Below are 21011 nucleotides of genomic sequence, written 5' to 3' on the forward strand. Positions count from 1 at the left end.
GGCACAGAGCACGGGAACAGGCTGCCCAGGAGGGTTGTGGGGTCTCCCCCTCTGGAGACATGCAAAACCCATCTGGACACGTTCCTGTGTAACCTGCTGTAGGTAGCCCTGTCTTGCCAATGGGTTGGACTGGGTCATCTCCAGAGTTTCCTTCCAACCCTGGCCATTCTGGGATTCTGTGAAACACTTTTCAAGGGACACACTGCCTCTTACCCTATTTATGTCCATGGGTAGGATCTGGGCTGATGTTACAAGTATACAAATAATCATCCCACCAGTCTCCTTGTCAAATCCCCAGTTATAAAACACCATGGACCACAGACATGGTGATTTGTTTTAAATACCACAGATGTCTCTGGCAAAGCACAGAACTGGACTGTGGTTTCCCATCTCCTGCTGCAGCAAGCAAACCTCTGAAAACCATCAGTGGTTTCTAGTCAGAAAATGGAGGGTGTTTTCCAGAGGAAGGATCTGCAATATTAAGGGCTGATGACTAGGGCATTTAAAACAAGGCTGTTCTTTAAAAGGAAAGCTCTAAAAAAATATCTTCAAACCGGACCCACATCAGGATAATCAGACTGAAATTGGAAAAGAATGTTAGCCACTGCCACAAACAAACAAGTAACAGGACAGCCACAGTTGTTTGGCCTACACAATGAAAAATATTTACAAACTCTGGCGATGAAATCAAAGCTGACAATGGTCATCTGCTTCAGGGTCAAACCTTTCAATGGCTTTTGCGGCATTTTGTTCTACATCAAAATATAACCCCACTGTGTCTCTAATGACTGGACTACTTGAGAGGTTTATGTAGAACCTAGTGGAATAAACCCACTAAAAATACCCTATCCTTGGGGAAATGGACTTTTTCTTCCTCTCTGTGTATCCCGTATTACACTGTACAGGCTACATGAACTTCAAAATCTGTGAGAGATTATGTTCACTGAGCATTGCCTATAATGGGAAGATTTCTAAGTATGTTTTAGTTCTGTTCAACCTTAATCAGAAAGCCTCTTCTGTTACAGTTTTGGTTTTAGCCCCTTAGGTAAGGTCACAAAGTCCTCAGTATACATGATGTAAAATAATAAGCACTGAACTATTTTGGCACCACCAGTAGTTGGTGGGATGAACGAGTACTTGATTCAAAGCCCCATTCAGTGCTGACATGTTTAAAACCCACACTTTATTACCGATCGTAACATGAATTTGGCAGTAGAGAAGTCTGAATCTGTTCAAGACTGAATAGGACAAACACATTCCTTCTATCCTCACCTCCTTTAAGACTATAACTGCCGCAGTCTGGCTTTCTCATCAAATTGTACAAAACTGGAATGTGAACACAAAGGAGAGGAGAACTCTTACCAGCAGCTTGGTATAACTGTCATATGCCTTGGGGGGGTTCACAGCCAAAACCACAGCTGTTCTTGGTTATCAGAGAGGATGGTATCCCAGAGCAACGGGGTTTCCAGCATAGAATGCCACCTCGGAGTTGGAGGGTGCAGGTGAGGTCACAGAAGGGTAGTAGTGGCACAACAGGGCAGGGCAGTGTTACTGCAGGCTCCACAGGGCTTTCTCATGACACCTGGCAAGCAGTAAATGTGATTCTCCTGTTTGTAAGCATTATAAATCAAGAACACAGATCTTGTAAGTGGCACTGTTCCTCCTGGAGATGTTTTTTAATCATATCCAAGTGGCTATGCTTTTGTATGTAGGTGTGAGGAACTTACAGGTCTAGGAGGTGGCTGTGAACTCTTCATTTACAGAAGAGAAAAAGCAAATGGACCCGACGCTCGCTGGTGGTGACACAGAGAATGAGTCTGAGAAGAACGAAGGTATGGTGTTTAGTTACTAGCAAACTCGCTTCAGAAACAGTCAGAAATGGCCAAATTAAAATCACCAGCACCCAAGAGGGACTGCTGTTGCAGCAGGCTAACCAGCAGGTGGGAAGCCTTCCCATCCCCAGGCCAGATAGCAATGAAGAGAAAGGTGCCAAACAGGGATTCAAGGTGCAGTGACCAGGGACAGGAGCTGCCACCTGGGAGCAGCTTCAGGAAACCAAAATGGACCAGAAGAGGGCCTGCCAGCACCAGTTTTCAGGCAATAAAGAAGTCTCCAGACCCATAACTTTCCATTGCATTGGTTTTAATACCAATAAATGCTTTTAAAATTTCTGCTTGAATGAAAATATTATTATTTGTAGCAGTGCCAATTTCTACAGCATCGCAGGGGTGCAGGGACCACTTCTGGGTCTACCTCAGAAGGCTCAGTCCACACACTGCAGGATTGGCTGACATACTGGACACAACAGCCGTGTTATCGGGGCATGATACAGTCTGGATGGGTTTTGTTTAGCATAGACAGTCTATTCCCCAGAATGGGAAGTTTAAGAACTCTGTTGCACTAAAGTAACGCAAGTAAACCCGTAATTTGAACAAATAGTCTGGCAGAAGGAAAAGGTCTTAATGAAGGAGCTGCAGCTGCATGGTTGATTGAAATAGAGTGATGTGAGTGCCAGCTGACCAGTATTTCCCTTACATAGGTCTGAATGAACAGCCAGTCTGCAAGCTCCACATCACACATCAATGCTAAGTTATACCCAAGAAGAGTACAAAATTACAGGTCCATAGCCTGGAGCTCTAAAGGGAAATAAGGAGTAAGGGAAAAAGGTAGTAAAAGCACTGACAGAGAATGAAAATGAAGACCCAGAGTAGAGAAAAAACATGTATTATGTTACTAGCCAGAAATTATTTTGGCAAAATTACTTTTTTTTTAATGCGTTTATTCCTCTTAAAAAGTATTTTTCCAAATTCTCCTTCTCTCTAGCTATAAAATAAACTATGAATCATAGGCAAGGGAAGCTGTATCACTTCCAGTTGGTCTGGTTACACTCAGTCCTAATGTACAGTTAGCATTCAAATGCTTTCTCTTCTGCCATGCTTGAAGAGTACTACAAAGCATTCCCAGTATGATCACAAAGTCAGCCAACAATGTCCTGCCTATTCCTCGGGAAGCGTGAGTCAGTTCAGGAGAACAAAGAGGAACTGGCATGGGTTTGGCTTGTAGTTTTATGGGGAAATGGGATGGAGAGGGGAAATTTACTTTGCTGGAAGGCTCAGAAATTGAGAAAGGGGAGAATTGCTCATGAGGGAACGAAGACCTAGTGTGAGAGAACTGTGAGTCCCCCACGCAAGGGCTGCAGAATCTGGGGAGGGCTCCATCCAAAAGGTGCCAAGTCATGGCCAGTCTGCAGCCCCACAGTGAGCCCATCCCCACACCAAGGCCAGCACCGCATGCGTACAGTACACAGGGAGCAGTGGGCACAAAGCTGGGCTGGGGAAGGAGTGGATCCACAGCATGTTGAAGAGGGGCATAGGCTTCAGTGAGAGCAGTGGGAGATCTATCACATCCAGAGAGTCACATGAATCTGAGTCTGACACAATGAATCTGTTTGGTTTCATGGCAGACCAGAATGAAGCAACATCCGAAATCAGTGAGTCTCCAGAGTCTGTGTCACTGTGTGACACCTCAGCAGAGAAGGCCACAGAAGGCTCTGACACTGACCTAGAGGTTGAAGGTGAATGTTTTCTGACCGTCTGTCCTCACAAGCCTTTCCCTTTCCCTGCAGTCAGACTTGTACCCACCAGCTGGTATGTATCTGAAATGGAGACCAGGGACACAACCCTGCCAGGGTCCTGACAACCATGTGTAATTGGGCAACTGATAAAGACCAAAGTGAATGAATTTCCCTCTAATAGCTCTCCCTTTACGTCAAGCATCTTCCTACAACTGCTTTTTATACACCATGGCTATTCCTTTGTCCTTCTCTCCTCTAGTCCTTAACCACCATGACCAGCCCAGCCCACTGCCTGGGCAGCAGGAGCAGCTAGCTGAAAATAGGGATGGGACTGAGGCCCTGTTAGTATGCTCCTGACGGAACACTGCATAGCGATTGCAGTCCGTGTACCGTAGGTTTGCCACAACCGGCCTAGACTTCCCCAGTGACTCTCCTCTTATCTTCTGCCTCATTAATTCACTCCTTTGGCTAAACAAGTCTTGCACTCATTTTTGTAACAGTAAGAGTTGTCCACAATTTAGGATGAGAACTTTTTAACTTGTTATAAATGGATGGAAAAATCAAAATCTGTAAGAATGCAAGAACAAAAGACTGTTATGTTAGAGGCCTCAGACTGAACTGGAAAATGGCTTTGATGAGAGAGGAATTTGTCTTGAGGTCAGACCACTGAATGCACATAACAACATGGAGAAATATAAGCTCTAAGTATGGGGGTTGATGAAGGAATTCCAAATGACAGGGTTTTGTGGAAATACAGCTGCCAGCTGGACTGATACATCTCACTGCAGCTGTGTCAACAGCAACCAATGGCCAAGATGAAAATGCTAGGATTCTTTCTGCTGGTTGTAAGCCAAAATGTTCTGAGCTGCCCTGGCTCTGATGGTAATATCAGCTGCATGCTTCAGTTAAGATTTTAAATTAAAAAAAAAAAAAAAAAAAAAAGAAGAAAAAAAAAAGAAAATGTTTTTGCCTTATGCCAAGAATTCTCAATTACACCAAGAAAGGTCTAGTCACACTGCAGACTGTTGAGAAGCTGCAGCAAGTCACTGGATGCCAAATGGAGAAGCAAGTAGGATACATTAACTCTTGGAGGCCTGGGATAAAGGGATTGGGAGAACATGGGGAAAATGATCCTTTAAGTGTAAAACCCTACTGTTGTTGCATAGTGTTACTTAATTCTATTAAGTTACTTAATTTCTTTAAGAGAATGCACCACTCATCAAATCCTTTTTCTCTGTAGATCCTCAGAAGACCTTTGTGGGCACTACAGGTGCAGAGCTGTACTTGGAAGCATGCAGGCTGATGGAGGTGGTGCCTGTCTCATACTTTATTCAGAACATGGCCAAGTCTTATATAAACCTGAACCACTATGGTCTAGGACCCAAAGGTGTCAAAGCCATTGCTATTGCTCTAGTGGTGAGTAGTCAGTAAGAGTAAGCCCACTGTTCTCAAGAACAATAGGCATTTTAGGCCTCTCTCAGGCCTGGAAGCCATCACTGAGTATACACTGTGAGAGAAAAAGTCAGATATCTTCCCCATAGGAGCTCTGAGCATCCGTAATATTTCTAATCCCCTGCACAGGAAAGTCTTGTGTGGCAACTGCTGGCCTTTGCTGGAGTTACCCCCAAAAGCAAACTGATGCTTTTCCATGGGACATAAGTCCCCAGCACTCCCAACCCCTACAGGGCCAGAGGTAGGGCTGTAGGGACTGGTATCCCCCACTATGGGTTCTGCATAGGGATGTGCTACACTCACCAGATGACAAGCCCATGATGCCTGAATTGGAACTTGGATCTGAACCTGGGTCTTCAAGCTGGCAAAAAGCAATGGAAAGTCCTACCCACTCAAAACTTCTCCAGGAAAACATCTTTTTTGTATGCCAATTCCTACTGCCATATATCTGTCACGACCCGTCATCACTGTCCTGCCCAGGGTCTGCAATGCTTTCTGAGGTTTGGAGGAAATGTCCAGAGTCTGTTGAACTGAGAAAACTACCCCCATCACTAACTTTTCAGCAAATTTTTGTGTTTCTTTGTTTGCCTTTGTGTCTTCCCAGTCCAATGAATGTGTCACCCATCTAGAGTTGGAAGACAACTGCATGCTGGCAGAAGGAGCCATATGCATAGCAGAGATGCTACGAGAGAATTCCACCCTTCAAGAACTGGTACCCCATCTGACATAGTTTGAGGCCAAAATTATTGCTCACCAAGTTCAATCATCTGAAAGAAACCCAATTAATTCCATTACAATTTTAACCAAATAACCTTTGTTCTCATGCAAAAACATTCACTTTCTGAAAGTTATGATATTTTATGCTGCTCTACTTTTAAAAAGTACAAGGTTCTGGAAAGCTGAAGTGTGCATGTGATGGCAGCCTGGTGAGTCTGGAACTGTTCTCTTCATTAGCAGATGTGACAATAATTACCATAACTAAATCTTTCTAGTTCATGCTTAGCCAACAGAAAAAATGTTTTGGTCAGGAACTTTCATTCTCCAATATGACATGGGAAACTTTTCTAAATAGATTAAGAGAATAACACAAAACTTTCAGATATGAACTGGTAGGAATGTTCCTGCAATCTGAAACAGGGGTATACAAAATGCATTTTGATAGACCATGGAATCTATGTTACACTGGAAGAAAAGATTATTGGCCACATGCCTCTTGGTTCACTGAAGACAAAGACCCATGTGTAAACTGATAGCTCAGGGCTTTATTCCTGTTAGGAAGGATACAGGATTAAACACACCTATAACTCACATGTTAATTACTGTCTGGCTGGCATTTCTCATATTGCTTATCTTCTTTCCTTGATATCTTGGTCAGTAAGACAATAAAGATCATTCATTCTTTGGACTCATCCTTCTTATCCTCCCTTCTTCCCTTCCAGAACATCTCAAATAACCACCTAGACACAGCAGGAGCTGAAGCCATTGCCAATTTGCTTTTGGACAACATGTCCTTCCTCCACACTATTCAGCTCTCAGGTAGGTTGTATGTACCAAAAAAGTGATGGCAGGGGAAGTGAAATAATATCTATTAATTCCAATCTCTCATCTTGAGAATATCAGTCAGACTATGGGCAAAATGTTTGGCCTGCTCAACCTCCAGCACCTCTGAAAATTAGTCCCTTACAAGAAACTTAGATAGTTGCTGGAGTGTATCCCACATCTTGGGGTAATTCTACTCTGTAATGAAGTGGAATAGTGACTAACTTCTGTATTCAGCCTGGCTGAGATGGATTTAGTTTTCCCCATAGCAGCCCTCATAGTGCTGTGCTTCATATTGGTAGCTAGAAGAGTGTTGGTAACACACCAGTGTTTTGGCTACTACTGAGCAGTGCTCACACAGCATCAAGGCCATCTCTCCAACATTCTATCCGTCTCACCCCATGGGCTGGGGGTGAGCAAGACATTGGGAGAGGACACAGCCAGGACATCTGACTCAAGCTGACCAAAGGGATATTCCACACCATATCACATCTGCTCAGCAATAAAAGCTAAGAGAAAGGAGAAGGAAGGGTGGCATTTGTTATTATGACGTTTGTCTTTTGGAGCAACCACTACACATACTGCCTAGGAAGTGGCTGGACATCACCTGCTGATGGGAAGTAGAGAATAAATCTTTTTTGCTTCCACACATGGCCTTTGTTTTTGCTTTATAAACTGCCTTTATCTTGACCCATGGGGTTTTTTCCATCTTACTTTCTCCCCTCTCCTCCTTGTCCTGCTGAGGAGGGGAGTGATAGAGGGACTTAGTGGACACCTGGTGTCCAGCCAAGGTCAACCCATTACAACTCCTTACAGCCAGATATGGGTATGATTAACTGGGGGGCCCACCTAAAAACACAGCTTCCTGCAGACCCCAGCACAGCACCAAGGGATAGATCCGTGCACTGCTAACATAGTTTTCTTCCCCAGGAAACAACTTTGGAGAGGAGAGTGCACTGTACTTTTCTGAGGCATTAATGGTGAGTTACCTGAAATCCAAGGTCATTTGCAGCCCTGGCTGTGTAACAGATTCTCCTCATCTTGAAGCTGCTACTTACTTGGCATGATGTCACTTGGCAGTGCCTACATGATTTCCTGGCATAATTCTGCTAAGTGCCTCTAGCTTATTTCAGAAATGAGAGAGGCTGGGAGGACACAGAGCAGGATAGACTATGTTAACATTTTCTCAGGAGAGCTGTGTGAGTCCGGCTGAGAAACAAACCTTCAGGACTCTGTAACAGAAGAATAAAACAACACCTGGGTGACAAAAAAATGTCAAGAAGCATAAGAAACCCAAATTCATCTCATTTTGCAATTCTCCGGTAGAAATAAGATGCTTGGCTTCTCCGGTTAGTTCCTGTATGAAAGCCTCTGCATCATTTGGCACCACCAGAAGCTGCCCTGAAGCAAGACCTTGACTTGATATCAGAAAATACTCTTGGTCAGGATCCAAAGATGCAAGCAAAACAGGGGCAGGAACAGAACTGCAGGGTGTGTTGTGGGCCAGACAAGAGCTGTGTGAGGAAAGTTTTTGCTGTTTTGGGAGGAGAATCACTGTGATGTTATATGCCTGACAAAGGTTTGTTTTGGGATACAGTGCCATGCTGATAATCTCCCATGCACTGAAGATTTCAGTGTGTCTGATATCCCTCTATTTCATCCTTATGTGGGAGTCGTGGGGTGGCATCTGGTTGCAGCTGGCTAGAGGAGCTCATTTTCTCTGCATGTCTGTGTCTCTGCAGAGCAATTTCCAAGTGAAGGAGCTGGACCTCAGCCACAATGAGTTCTCTGAGAAGGGAGGACAGCTCCTGGGACAGATGCTTGGTAATTTATTACTCCTGGAGTACAGGCACTGGGGGACTTGCTGGTGTCAGCACAGAGAACATGCATTTCTTTCTTCAGCAAAAATGCCCCATGACATGTGGGTAGTACAAAAGACAGGGTGCTCAGATTTAAGGCTTCCTGCCTGGTCCAGAATCTCATAAATGCAGGATGAGGAACTACTAACAAAGCAGTCTGTGTCTGAGAGAAGGGAGCTGAAAGAGAAGCTCCTCAGGGAGTATAAGCAGAGAATTGCATTTTACTAAAATCAAATACAATCAGAACTGTTGTTGTTTTAAGCTTTTGATTACAAAGGTTAGGAGTTACTTCAATTTTTCTTAAATAGCCCAAACCCTAATGGTCTGAGCCATTGCACAGCAAGCAGTAAGAGAAACAGATTAGGAAGAAATAAAATTAAGCTGCCTAATTCATCTGTTCAGGCAAAGTGAGATCCAGAGTGTGCTAGTAGCCCTGGAAAGGGAAAGCAAACAAACCAGTTACAGTCTTTCAGTAATCTCAGGTGCTATTAGTGCACTGGGAAAGATGTGAATGAACATCTGACACTCTTCTTCCCTCAGTATGTCCAGCACGTGTGCTACCATAAGGGCCACAAGAGCATGCTATCAGCATCCAGCTCATTCCTAGAGCATCCGGGTAACACAAAACCTGCAGTTTAATTGACAATTTCCTTCTCCTGGTTCAGTATTTCCCCTGATATGTACTTCTTTCTAATTACAGTCCATGTCTTTAAAAGATGGATCAATTAAAACTGCAGTGAGGACAAGGCATTCTGTCCCCTGCCTTGGACAAGCCTGCAGGCAGCATAGAGATCAGTACTAAAACTTGTGACCATCCTAACCCAGAAAAAAGCCACTCCAAAATTAAAGGTGTTAAAGCTTGTCTCTCCTTCCAGCTCACTTGAGGCAGGAGCAGCAGTGATTACTGTGGAATCTGCTACTTTTTTGGTTTGTTTCTTAAAAGAGTATTTTTAAGTCAGCTAAACTCACCATCTGCCTACATCCAACCTCCTATCCATGGAAAATCTGGATGAGAAATTCTCTTTGAGAAGGAGAAGCAAGTGTTGGCGGCAAGTCCTACCCCTCCCAATGTCACAGTAGACACAAATGAATTCACACATAGCCTGCTCTAAGTAGAACTTATACTGTGAGGTGTGCTATGCATGTGAATTTTCACTGGTACATATACAGCGGGGCACAGCTATTATGTGAAGCTGAAGTCCTCTCTTCTACTAATCAAACATATGCAGAGTGAGTCTTGATATTTTAGCTGTGATAAGGAGAATCCAGCATTTTTTGCAGTAAGAAAAACAGTGTCTATTAATGTAAGAAATCCTCCCTCCCTCTATCTTCCTCCTTCACAACTTATTCTTTGCTTAAGCCAGAAAAAAACCTGTGTTCCCTTTCTGCTTCTGATCAACAGCCCAATCTCTGCTTTTTGGGTTCTGTGGACAGCAAAGACTCTGTAGGTACATGTTGCTCCTACTGCAGTCAAGGAAGATGTTGTGGTTTAAACCCTAGCTACCAGCACCACGCAGCTGCTCACTCACACCGCTTTCTCCCCTGCCAGCATGGGATAGGGAGGAGAATCGAAAGAATGTAAACCCCATAGGTTGGAGTAAGAACAGTGCAATAACTAAAATACAATATAAAACTCATACTACTACTACTAATGATAATAATGATAAGGGAAATAACAAGGGGAGAGAGCATAAAAACCAAAAGGGGAAAGGGAAAAATCAAACAATAAACAACAGTGATACACTATACAGAAAATTAACTCTATCCCAGACAAAACCAGGACAGAAAGCTGTTGCTGAACCCCCAGAAAACTTTCTCTTAGTCCCTAAGTGGGTCAGCAGCTGTGTCCAGACCATTCTTCACAAGCTAATATCTCCGTTTCTCTCTCTTCTAGACAGCAACTCAAAACTAGAGATTCTGGACCTGAGCTGGAATCACCTGAGAAGGAAGGGGACCGTAGCACTGGGAAAAGGTCTCAGGGTAGGAATGCCCCTGTTTTGTGATACCCTTCACAGTGATTATTACCAGGAGCTAGTTGAAACACTGATTGGGAACTTAGACCCCTGAAGTCTGAGCAGGATTTAGTAGCTCTAGCAAGGCTCATCCTACTGGCCATGGCACTCAGCTCCAGGAGTAAGACTAAGCCAGTCAGCAGGTCTGGTGACTTACCTACTGGATGGAGACACCCTGGTGACATTGCAGAAATGCTGGATCCACTGGGAGCTGTCTGGCTGTGACTTGCAGGATGCTCATGTCTCAGCCAAGCAAGAAAGGGTAGAGTGGTAAAGAAGATGGGCATGCAGTACCTAAGATCCTTCTTCTCTCCTTGGAGGGCAATGGTGCACTGAAAATACTCAACCTTTCTTGGAATGGCATTGGCAACGAGGGAGCAAATGCCCTAGGAGAAGTTCTCAAAGCCAATGACATGCTGGTTCACCTGGACATCAGCAACAACCAGATCAACAATGAGGGAGCCAAGAAGCTCTGCAGAGGCCTTGAAGCCAATGAAAAACTCAGAATCCTGAAGGTAAAATAAAGCTCAGGCAGAGCTCGAGGAGTAAGCAGAGGGAGTAGAAAGATCTGAGACAGGAGGGACAGAAGACAGAAGTGACTGAGCTAGAACTGGAGGAAATGAGTATTGCTCTGGGTTGAATTGAGCAGAGAAGAAAATATTATCCCATTAATTTCTTCCCAGGCAACTAAATTGCACTGTTTCCTCAAAAAATGCCCCATAACCCCACACCCATTATCACCCCTAAGTGTCTGATTCCTGACATGTCTAGTCTAAGTCAAGTGAGAACCTAGGCATTCAACATGTCTAGCAGAAAACCTGGGCATTCAGATCTGCATATATACATTAAATGGAGTTGTGAAAGTACATATGTACATGTAACATGAATTTCAACCTAAGGCAAAGGTTCACACTGAAGTTTGCAGGAGGGCAAGAGTGTGCCTTTCTCAGCGTGTTACTCATTTGCTAAAAATATATTCAAACACAGAATAAACTGCCATTGCTATGTCAGGGCAATGCCACAGCACTACCTAAAGAAGAGGAGTACTATCAAGTCCTGGAAAACGAAAGCCAAAACTGCCTTCTAATAAGCTAGGGATCAATAATCATCAAAAGGAAAACTGAATGACCAGCCAGACTGGCTTCAGAGGTCAGGGCTGAGAGCTAACATGTCTTCTCAATCCAAGATAATTCTCCAGGAATTCAGCTCAGAGAAGTCAGCTTGCTTATGAATCTCAGCTAGATTTAACTCCACCATCTTGAGAGCATGCAAATGGCAGTGTGATGGTTGAGGGGCATGTTTAAAGCTGTTCACGTAGACTTATCTTTGGACACCCCTGTCCTTGTAAATCACTGCAACCACACCAGTCTTTGGGACTGCTGGTTTAGATTATGTAAATAAATGTGTCTGTCTGCTTTGCTCTTAACCTGACTTGAGGTAAGGTCACTAGCTCACACCAAGGCATTACTCTCTCTGTGTAGCTGCACAGATTGTCTTAGGAGCTAATAACACAAAGGACTTAAAGGAGGACATGTCTTCTGCTAGCCAGTGTTACTCAAGAAAGTTTTCTTTCAAACAGCGGGAGTGGGGACTGCACATGAAGTCCAAGGCAGGTGAGAGGCGATGTTCACACACCAAAAGATACACATGGCAATGCCAAACCCATAACACCAGATAGCTAGACTTTATAGGCCAGAGGCAGCTGATCTGCTTGGGCTTTGATCTGCTGGGCTTTGATCTGCTGGGCTTTGATCTGCTGTGCTGCCAAGAGGAGTCAAGGTACGGGAATGTCCCAAGGGGCATACCCTCATCCAGAGGGACCCTACTAGCAAGTACATATTCAAATGCCTCAGCCTCTCCCCTCATATGACTGAACATCACACACCCCTGTGCGACAGAGCTAAGAGACCTGATATGTAGAATTTCACACAAAGAGACCGCAGCTGAGAAGGCAACTCCACTGGGAAGTTGCACTGTAGAGCTCTGTGGGACAGAGACAAGAGATGGTGAGATAACAGACAAATCCATTGAAAGAGACCACAGTTATTCTACAGCCCTGATGAAGAATGGGAAGGAGGGGGTCATCCTTGAGGTTACAGCATGCCTTCTGCGAGGCAGAAGCCCTCATTATTAATATGTCTGGATCTCTGTCCCTTCTTCCACAGATAGCCGGTAATCCCCTGACCACAGAAGGTGCTACTGCGCTAGTCTTATCTATCAGAAAGAACTCCAAATCCATGATGGAGGAGATCAACATTTCAGTAAGAGCTTTTGTGCTGGAAAGCCTCCAAGACCGTACACTGTTCATTCTTAGGAACTGAGTGGATCACAGAGCTGCCCCCCTCCAAAACTGTTTTGAGACTTGCTGTTTGTTTCATTTAGACACAGCTACTAAAAAAAAAGGGCTAATATTTGACAGCCCTTCTAAGGAGCCATGTGGAAATTACAGGGCTTTGTTATAGCTCTGGAAAGAGGTGCTTGTAGTTATCACCACATTTCACTCCCTTCCATTTTGCAATAGCAGAGCAAGAACAAGGAGTGTTCCCACTGGGGGATGAATTCTCTTCATCCCCTGATGGTCTCCCCCCAGGGTAGCCTAACATGCTAGATCCTGTGAAGTGCTTTGATACCCTGACAGTATGTATGAGGAATAAAAGAAAATGAATACTCCAAATAGAAAGCAAAGCAATTTAATTATTAAAAAAATAAAAAACACACACACACACACAAAACACACACCAAAAAAAAAAAAACCCCAACCAAACTGAAACAAAACAAAACAAACCCCAAACACATTAAAAGGCTGGTGTGGAATTAAAAAAAAAGTCATAAAATCAAAGAGGCCAAAACTTAATATGCTATTCTATAACAAGTCAGGAACATGACATGTAGAGTTGTAACCTCAAGTGCTGCTTCTAAACTGGGATGCCCAGAAATGCTTCTGAGCTCCTGAGAAAGGATGAGAGTGTCACTGCAGACCAACACTGGGGAGAGACCTGGTCACACATCAGGCTGCTCCTGGACCTCCCATCCATGCACTGGTGCTTCATGGGAGCAGTTACAGAAGGTATAAGGGTCCTCAGGACCCTCCATCCACCTTTGGGAGCACCGTGATTAAAGGAAAGAGCATTTACACAAAGATTGGGTTTAGGACTTGCAACATAAATAATACGTTAACACTTGAAACAAGCTAAAAAGAAGTTCATGGGCAGTTTTGGAAACTCACGTAATGGGTTGTTTCTTTGGCTTGTGATTACTGTATTAAAGAAAGAAACCAAAACAAAGCAGAATCCATAATATTCAGCTGTGATCCTTCCTGAGAGTATTGAGAGCCTTCAACATAGATCATCTGAAGAACAGGCGTCCCTCTAGGGCAGACAGTATTTCCTGCATAAATTAAGATCAAAGAGAATTACTTGCCAAGTCTGCAAGGAGACAGACCTCATTCTGCAAAGGAAAAATAAAACGGGCTGTGTGGGGGTAAAGGACCTCATTGCAGTATATGTGGTTGTGCTAGTTTTATTACTAATTACATAACAATTCGTGAAGACTAACAGATTTTAGCTAAATTCTGAGAAATTAATTACTGAAATGCATTTACTTAAAAAGAGACAAATTTGAGAAATTTTGAGGCAAGGAGTTAATTAACATTAAGAATCTTCAATCCAAACTAAATATCACTATGAATTTCTGCTTTTTAGGGTTAACAGATTCTCTCTTCACTATACCCTTCAAAAAGTGTAAATTACCTGGCATTTCACAAGATAAATGGTCAATGGCATAAATTTGCAATGACATTTCAGTATCCCAGTCAAACGCTTGTAAGCAAACACCTAATCTGTCTGACAGACTTGATTTCACCTGTAGTGTAGGGAGTCTTGCATTTCAATTCAGAGTATTTGCAAATAAACATCCTCAAAGGTCTTGTGCTGTCTTAAACCTTTAAGAAATTAGTAAAGGTTTTAATATTTTATAGGAAACTTAAGTGAAGACATAAACAAAAGCCTCTTCTGCTCCTTTCCCAGTGATAAATGTTTATTTTGACTTGTAAAGAATGAATAATTCTGTATTATTACAGTGTGTCTGTAAAAGGAATTTGAAATAAGGGTCATATCTAGAAAACTTTGCATGGGTTTGACAGCACTAGCAAAGGCAACACAACAGAAAGGCACATTTTTAACAACAGTTTATTGCTTCTAAGAGCATTTCTAAGCATGACTGTCCCCCACATTCTTTTCATAATCTACTCTCCATAGGTTTCAACTTGCAGATAATATCAAACATTTTTCAGAAGTCAAAACAGCCAGCATATGCCCATCTTCACCATCACAGTACAAAAGAGAAAATTGTCTCTTTTCAGCTGTCCACCAGCTGTTTTTCTGGACTGTGGCCTGGCTGTGTCAAACATGCTGGAATGCACAAGCTGGCTCCCCCCTGGTGCCACCCAGCCCCAGCACAGTTTGTTAGGCCACAGTGCTTTGGCTGTGCTGCTTCTGAGGCCACACTGGCAGTCCACTGGCTTTCTCATGGGGTCAAGCCCAGGCTGGCAAGACTTGGGGAGAGCTGGAAGCCAGCAGAGCCAGCTTGGGCTCTCTTACGCTGTGTCCCCAGGACTAGGATACTCTGCTAGTGTGCACAGTGCAAGGATGTTTGAATGGCTCTGCACCTGTAAAACTATTGGTGCTGAATGAAAGCTAGTAAAGCCAGCCAGACCTAGATTTATTCTACACTGTCTTTGAGTAGCAGCAGTCAAGAGCTCACTGCACGGTAGATCATAAGCTTCTAGATGGATCTTAAGAACAGCAGATCTTTAGCTCCTAAAAAGAAACTGTAAGAATGCATTGGGAGACTTTGTAAATAAACTTTGGGAAAAAATAACAGTGCTTGATGCCTTAGGAACCTCCTGCAATGACATAAAACAGAAGCTTTCATGAATTTCCTGACCTGCTTGAAATTTCCAACAATGAAGTGTATAACTAACACAATACAGGAACAATTCCCCTGTCATCACGGTTATGAATTAATCATAATCATGTTTTTAAAAGATAAGCCAAGGCAGAGGCAAATTTGTCGTAACTGAAATTTAGAAGCATAAATTACACTGACATCAATAATATTTGCATTGATAGCTTACTTTCTAATATCCCAAAACTCTAAGTCAGGACACTGTGCTGCTGCCCATTCTGTAAGTGCTAAACCAGAACACTCACAGTGGAAGCCCTGAAATGCTGACCTCTCACTACGCTGCTTGAAATTCTTAGGAGTCTTGTACTGCTGATGGGAGCTTCCTATTGGGGTTACACAATGAAACAGAGCTTTACCTAAAGTTCTTTTTATCTGGAGACACCTGGACCCTTCCCAGACAGGTGCATCTTTTTTCTCTGGGCTATAAAGCTACACTGCTGGAGATACTAATTCTTCTAAGCCTTGGATGGCTGGGGTCATCTTAACCAAATGGAGAGAAGACCTATCTAGAACTGTCTCAGGGATGAACATAAATCACTTGAATCGCCTAACATAAGAGGTCTTTAGTGTAGACATTTACCTGATGAACATCTACTTAACATTAAGCTAATTTCTACATAAATTGGTAGACCCTTTTCTATCTCAGACCTGGGAAAAGAGAAAGAAGAACTCATTTAGGGCCGGGCCTTCATGGGATTCCTGCAAGTGAAGAGTAGAGATGACATAACCTAAGGCACGACCCTTAGGAGAGTATGATTAGATGGATTTTGTGAATGCAAACAGGTCTTTGTTGTTCTTTAGGTGTCCATGCTGACTACACTTTCCTTCCTCCTATGTACCAGAATGTGTTGGTGAACAAAACTTTCATCAAATTGCTGGATTTGGTGTATCAAATACGTCCTGAACTAAATGTCATCTATGGAGAAGTCGAAGGCTGTATCACCACCATGCCTGAGCAGCATCCGGACCCCATGAAAGTGATTCAGGTGAGCTACTGAACTTGATTCATAGCTCCTCTGTTCACAGTACACATGCTCCAAGCACTTGAAGCAATGGAGGTTGGAAGGGGTAAGTTTTCTTCCAAGTTCATTCAAAAAAGTATGTTCACAAAGATTGCCACAGTATTCACATATCTCAGTCCAAACAAACCTATGAAGCAAACCCTTTGATTTTCAGGGGAAGCTAGTGCCTTGGGATCTAATACCACTGGGGGAAAAAAAAATCTGAATAGATGTTCGCTTGCTCTGTAAAAAATCCTGATTGATTTCAGGTCTGATCCAAATCAATGTCCATCCTCATCACAAGCTCACCACAATAGCTGACTTTCCTAGAACTCTTCACTGACAGTTGTGCTTTAGCATCAAAATTAATGTGCTTCATATAAGTAGGAAATGGCGTTACAAGCAAATACTGTCCTAAACAGAAATTATTTAGCTTTTCAAAGTCTGTAATTTCTATGGATAGCAGCAGATGGTGCTGTCCTCCTTGATGGAAGGCAACACAAGCACTTGAGCGCTGCTGAGTTAAATAACACTTTTGCACTACCAGCTTCACTGTATTTCTTAGCAGCTGTGCAGATTTTCAGCTAACTGAATGAGACTTTGCTTAAGCAAAATCTTGGGCTGCTGGCTCACATCAAACAGTGCTGCTGTGCTTCACAGCTAGTGACGCTCACCCTAGCATGCTTTGCAGTGTTTAACAGCCATTATGGCTGTGTCCTCATTCAAACAGACAGGAATTCAGAGAAGAGCAACTAAAGTGATCAGAGATCTGGGCGAGAGGACTGCTCTGGATTAGACAGCTTAGCCAAGCAGCAGCTGCTGGGATGAGCATAGGCAATTATCAGAAGAAACAGGTTTACTACTGAGTCTATAGGTATAACTGAGAGGTGTAACTCAGAAGCATTGGATTAACCTGAAAAAAGGATTTTGTTCTGACAATAGAGTGGCTGCACAAGGAGTGAAGGACTCATATATCTCAGTGGTAGGATGAGGAAAGGCAAGGTGACAGAAGAATAAGGGGAGAGCTGGAAGCAGGTATTGGTGGCTGTTTCATGGTTATGCCCATGTTTCATCCTTGCTTCTCTTAGAACTACTTGAAAGAACGCAACCTACAACTCTGGGACTTTTTTAGGAAGATTGATGAGGAAGGAAACATGAAGATCCCTGTGGCTGCTTTCCGGAGAGCCATGATGCAGGTACACCTCTGAAAGCACTGCCAGATGCTCTTCTGGCACAGCACGGCTCTAGGGACATGTCTCTGCTGCAGCCTTGCTGCTGACATTGTTCAGCTAAAAGGCTAAATTCATCCACCACAAAGGCTGAGTCCTGAATGAGACCAATAGAAATGCTATGACATCAAATAAATACTGCAGGTGGCATCAGTGATAATGGATCAACTTTAGAATATCACAGAGGTCCTCTGTTTGTATAGGACATACAGCATCCTGACAGATACTTAGTCTTACTGCTACAGGAAAGTGAAAAAGAGGCACCTAAACCCTTGACTCTATACACTGAGTATAGAGTCTATATACACTGAGGAGACAATTCTCTTCCTGTCAAAACCACCATGGTGCTTGAGATCAGTAGCAATGGTCAGCCAGCCATGGTGCTCTTTTACAAAATATGGAGAACAAAAATTCTGATTTTCATCCTAAAAGAGTGAAACTGCCTCCCCACCACCACTCTGGACCTTTTCCATTCCTTCCTCCATGCACCAAGCCATCTGCTCACCTATTAAAAGATGGCCAGGTCCCAGTCTGATATGGAGGATTTTTCTGCTTAGAAATATTCTTGCTAACATTTTGCTAACATTTCTCCTCTTAGCATCCAAGCATCCCAATGGATCGCATCCAAATTGGGGAACTAGTGCACAAGCTAGACCGGAATCGGACAGGGGTTGTGGACTACAGGTGAGTGAGTGATTCCACTTACTTGTCTTTCTTCTTTTAATTTGGCTAAACACCAAATAAACACAACCTTATTCACATTAGGAGGTGAAGGGACTTATGTTTTTGCCCAGTAGATGGTAGATGAAAAAATAACTTGGGAGCTTAGAAGCTGTGCTGAGTCAAACTAGAAGTCAGTCTTACTCTGTTTGATAAACTTGCTGTGAGAGTGCAGGGATCTCAGAGCTGAATGGCATTTTCATTCATTCTTGTAAGCCTTTGTGGGAAGCATCAGCTCAACACTGTCCTCCCCAAAAGGCAGGGTAAGATTTGCAAAGACAGCACATGTGCCTTCAGACTTCTTCCTCCATCCTCAGGGACTTTGGGTTTTTTTCCTTCTCTCTGATCCTTCTTCTTAGGAGATCTAGTTTTCCCTGGAAACCCGCCTTCAAACTACAGAACTTTTCATTCTCTTGAAAGTGCATCTTCTTAAGTGCCTGTAGCAATCATGTCCAAGTTCTGAGAGCCTGAGCAGTCAGCAGCAAACTCCTCGGAGGTTGTCAGTCGCTGCAGGCTAAATTGCTTGTCATTGGACCCAAACTCCCCCTAGATTTTCAGTCAGTTCTGACATGTGACTCATCAGCTGAAAGCCCTATTCATCGTGCCCAAATATTCCCATCCCTCAGCACATACTGATGGGTTTAAATATATGCTGTAGTCTAGTTTTAAGGCTAGAAGCAATAGGTCAGTTTTGTAAATCTCTTCCCCTCTTAGCCTCCTAATGTTTTCAAAGAGAAGCAAGTTACTTTGTTAGGTCCAGTCTTTATTCCTTCACATATACTGGTGCCATAGCCATACTAAAAGCATCCATGCACAGATGCTACATGGGCCTTAGCCTGGTTAATCTTGACTCAGAGGTCACATGGAGTTCCCAAGTACTTTAGGAACAAATTACAGAACTGAGGTTATATAGTAAGCAGATTATGAACTGTTGAACCTAAATGGTCAGCAAAGACTTCATTTGATGCCATTAATGTGCTGAGTTGATATGTGGGGAAAAATAGAGCTATCTACTCCTTATCTAGCTTCATAATGGATCTTAGAACTGTAGCATGTGTGGCAGTAGTAATATTCACCTTGTAGACAAAAGTCAAAAGAGTTGTGACCTTTGCTGTCCTTACTGTTCCCACTCAGGCTGTTCCCTCAAGTACCCGTCAGCAACTTAAGAGACCTGACAGGGAAGGTTCACTTCACTAGACTAACACTTGTTCATCTCCTTTTCAATCAGTCACTTCAAAAAGCAGAAGCATGTGGAAGAGGAATAGAAGAAAGAGCTGTAAAATGAAGCCAGGAAGCAGGTCAGGCAATGAAATATTGTATGAGAAACACCGGAAGAAAGCTCAGAGTCACCCTGGGCTTGGGAATGCCTAACACTGGGGAATTCTGATAGTCCGAGTTATTACATGTAGAAATAAAGCTGATTTTCCACTACACAACAAGTCCCTATTCAGTCTGATCCTTTTGGTTAAGGAAAGATTGGTCCTTTGGACCTGGTTACCAAATCTGTCTTACTCTGTATGCTGGCAATGCTAAATCTATTTCCAAAGACGGAGACAAAAAGTGAGAACTGGGAAACTAAGACACTCATGTATTGTTATTATCCCCTTTTGAGGGAGAGCACATGGACAAAGACTGAAGCAAGTGCCCTGCGGACACCTCCTACCAGGCTCAGCAGTTCTGATACAGGGGCCTTTGCAAGAGGAGAAAAAACTAATTAATGGGAAACTACAGCTCATGTTGCTTGAAAAGTTATGGGTAATAGGAATTTTATTTAATATCTCCGTGGGAAAAAATATGCTAGAAGGATGGAAGCCATAAAAGATTTTAAAAAATCTTAGATACTGAACTGCTTTTTTAAGAACAACATTAAAAATATAGATATATATTTCAACAACTCCTAAGGAGGAATGAAAGCCTTTCATAAATTCATATTTATAAATAAATAGAATTTAGAAAACACATATATGGACAAGCACATCCACAGGAAGTACATTTTGCCATGTGAGCAACTGCCAACATAGACTATACACCAGGAACCTTTAAGAACTCGAAAATGTTGGCCACTTTGGGAAGATCAGCCTTCGGTGGAAAGGAAAAGAAGGCGGCAGTTACCATCTAGTAAGTCTCTCTTTTCCAGCAGAATTCCCACATGGAAAAAAAAAAAGAAATCTTTGAATTACCGTTCAGGTGGCTTCAGTGCCTCATCAGAGGTCAACATGGCTGTTGACAAGATGTCATTGGTACGACTGCTCAGTAGTCATGTTAGTAGGCTTCAATTCATTAAGCCAGCAGGTCTGTGTCTTCCAGTGCCTATGACTCTTCCAGACTTTACTGTGGTCAGTGCTCCTTCACCCATGGAATACGCGGGGTTTGAGACGGAGAATCAGAGCAGCAGAGCTCATTTGAGCTGCTGAGGAGTTTGCACATGCAGGGGTATTTTGCTGGGGGGGGGGTCTGTTCCTTTCTTAATCCTTAAATGTAATTTTAGGAATTTTGCGTTTCTTGATTGTTCCTAAGCACAGAGGTACGCTTTAATAGAAGCGCATACCAAAACTGCAAGACCTTTCTCCTGAACACCAAGGCTCCATGCCCACCACCTTGCAATTCGAGCTCACTTAGCCCTGGTAAGGGCAGGACTAGTACAGCGCTACTCCGGTCAC

The 21011-nt window shown here is 43.2% G+C and overlaps 1 protein-coding gene across 1 annotated transcript; it reads left to right on the forward strand.

Moving 5' to 3' along the window:
• The first annotated feature begins 1777 nt into the window (after nt 1-1777).
• LRRC74A (leucine rich repeat containing 74A) lies at nt 1778-19616 on the forward strand. The gene is made up of 14 exons (XM_010021807.1): nt 1778-1832; nt 3464-3574; nt 4815-4990; nt 5631-5738; nt 6466-6562; nt 7496-7545; nt 8308-8389; nt 10319-10404; nt 10757-10951; nt 12602-12697; nt 16244-16387; nt 17491-17598; nt 18230-18315; nt 19580-19616. Exons 1-14 carry the CDS (start codon nt 1778-1780, stop codon nt 19614-19616), a joined length of 1431 nt encoding a protein of 476 aa, XP_010020109.1.
• Nucleotides 19617-21011: the final 1395 nt, after the last annotated feature.

Source organism: Nestor notabilis, unplaced genomic scaffold, assembly GCF_000696875.1.
Source record: "Nestor notabilis isolate BGI_N333 unplaced genomic scaffold, ASM69687v1 scaffold8679, whole genome shotgun sequence".
Classification (NCBI taxonomy): domain Eukaryota; kingdom Metazoa; phylum Chordata; class Aves; order Psittaciformes; family Psittacidae; genus Nestor; species Nestor notabilis.

Excerpts from the sequence above, each read along its gene's own strand:
- LRRC74A (XM_010021807.1), top strand. The coding sequence starts at position 1,778 with ATGGACCCGACGCTCGCTGGTGGTGACACAGAGAATGAGTCTGAGAAG. Across the intron at positions 7,546-8,307 it reads ACTTTTCTGAGGCATTAATG|AGCAATTTCCAAGTGAAGGA; the intron begins GTGAGTTACCTG and ends GTGTCTCTGCAG. Across the intron at positions 8,390-10,318 it reads GCTCCTGGGACAGATGCTTG|ACAGCAACTCAAAACTAGAG; the intron begins GTAATTTATTAC and ends TCTCTCTTCTAG.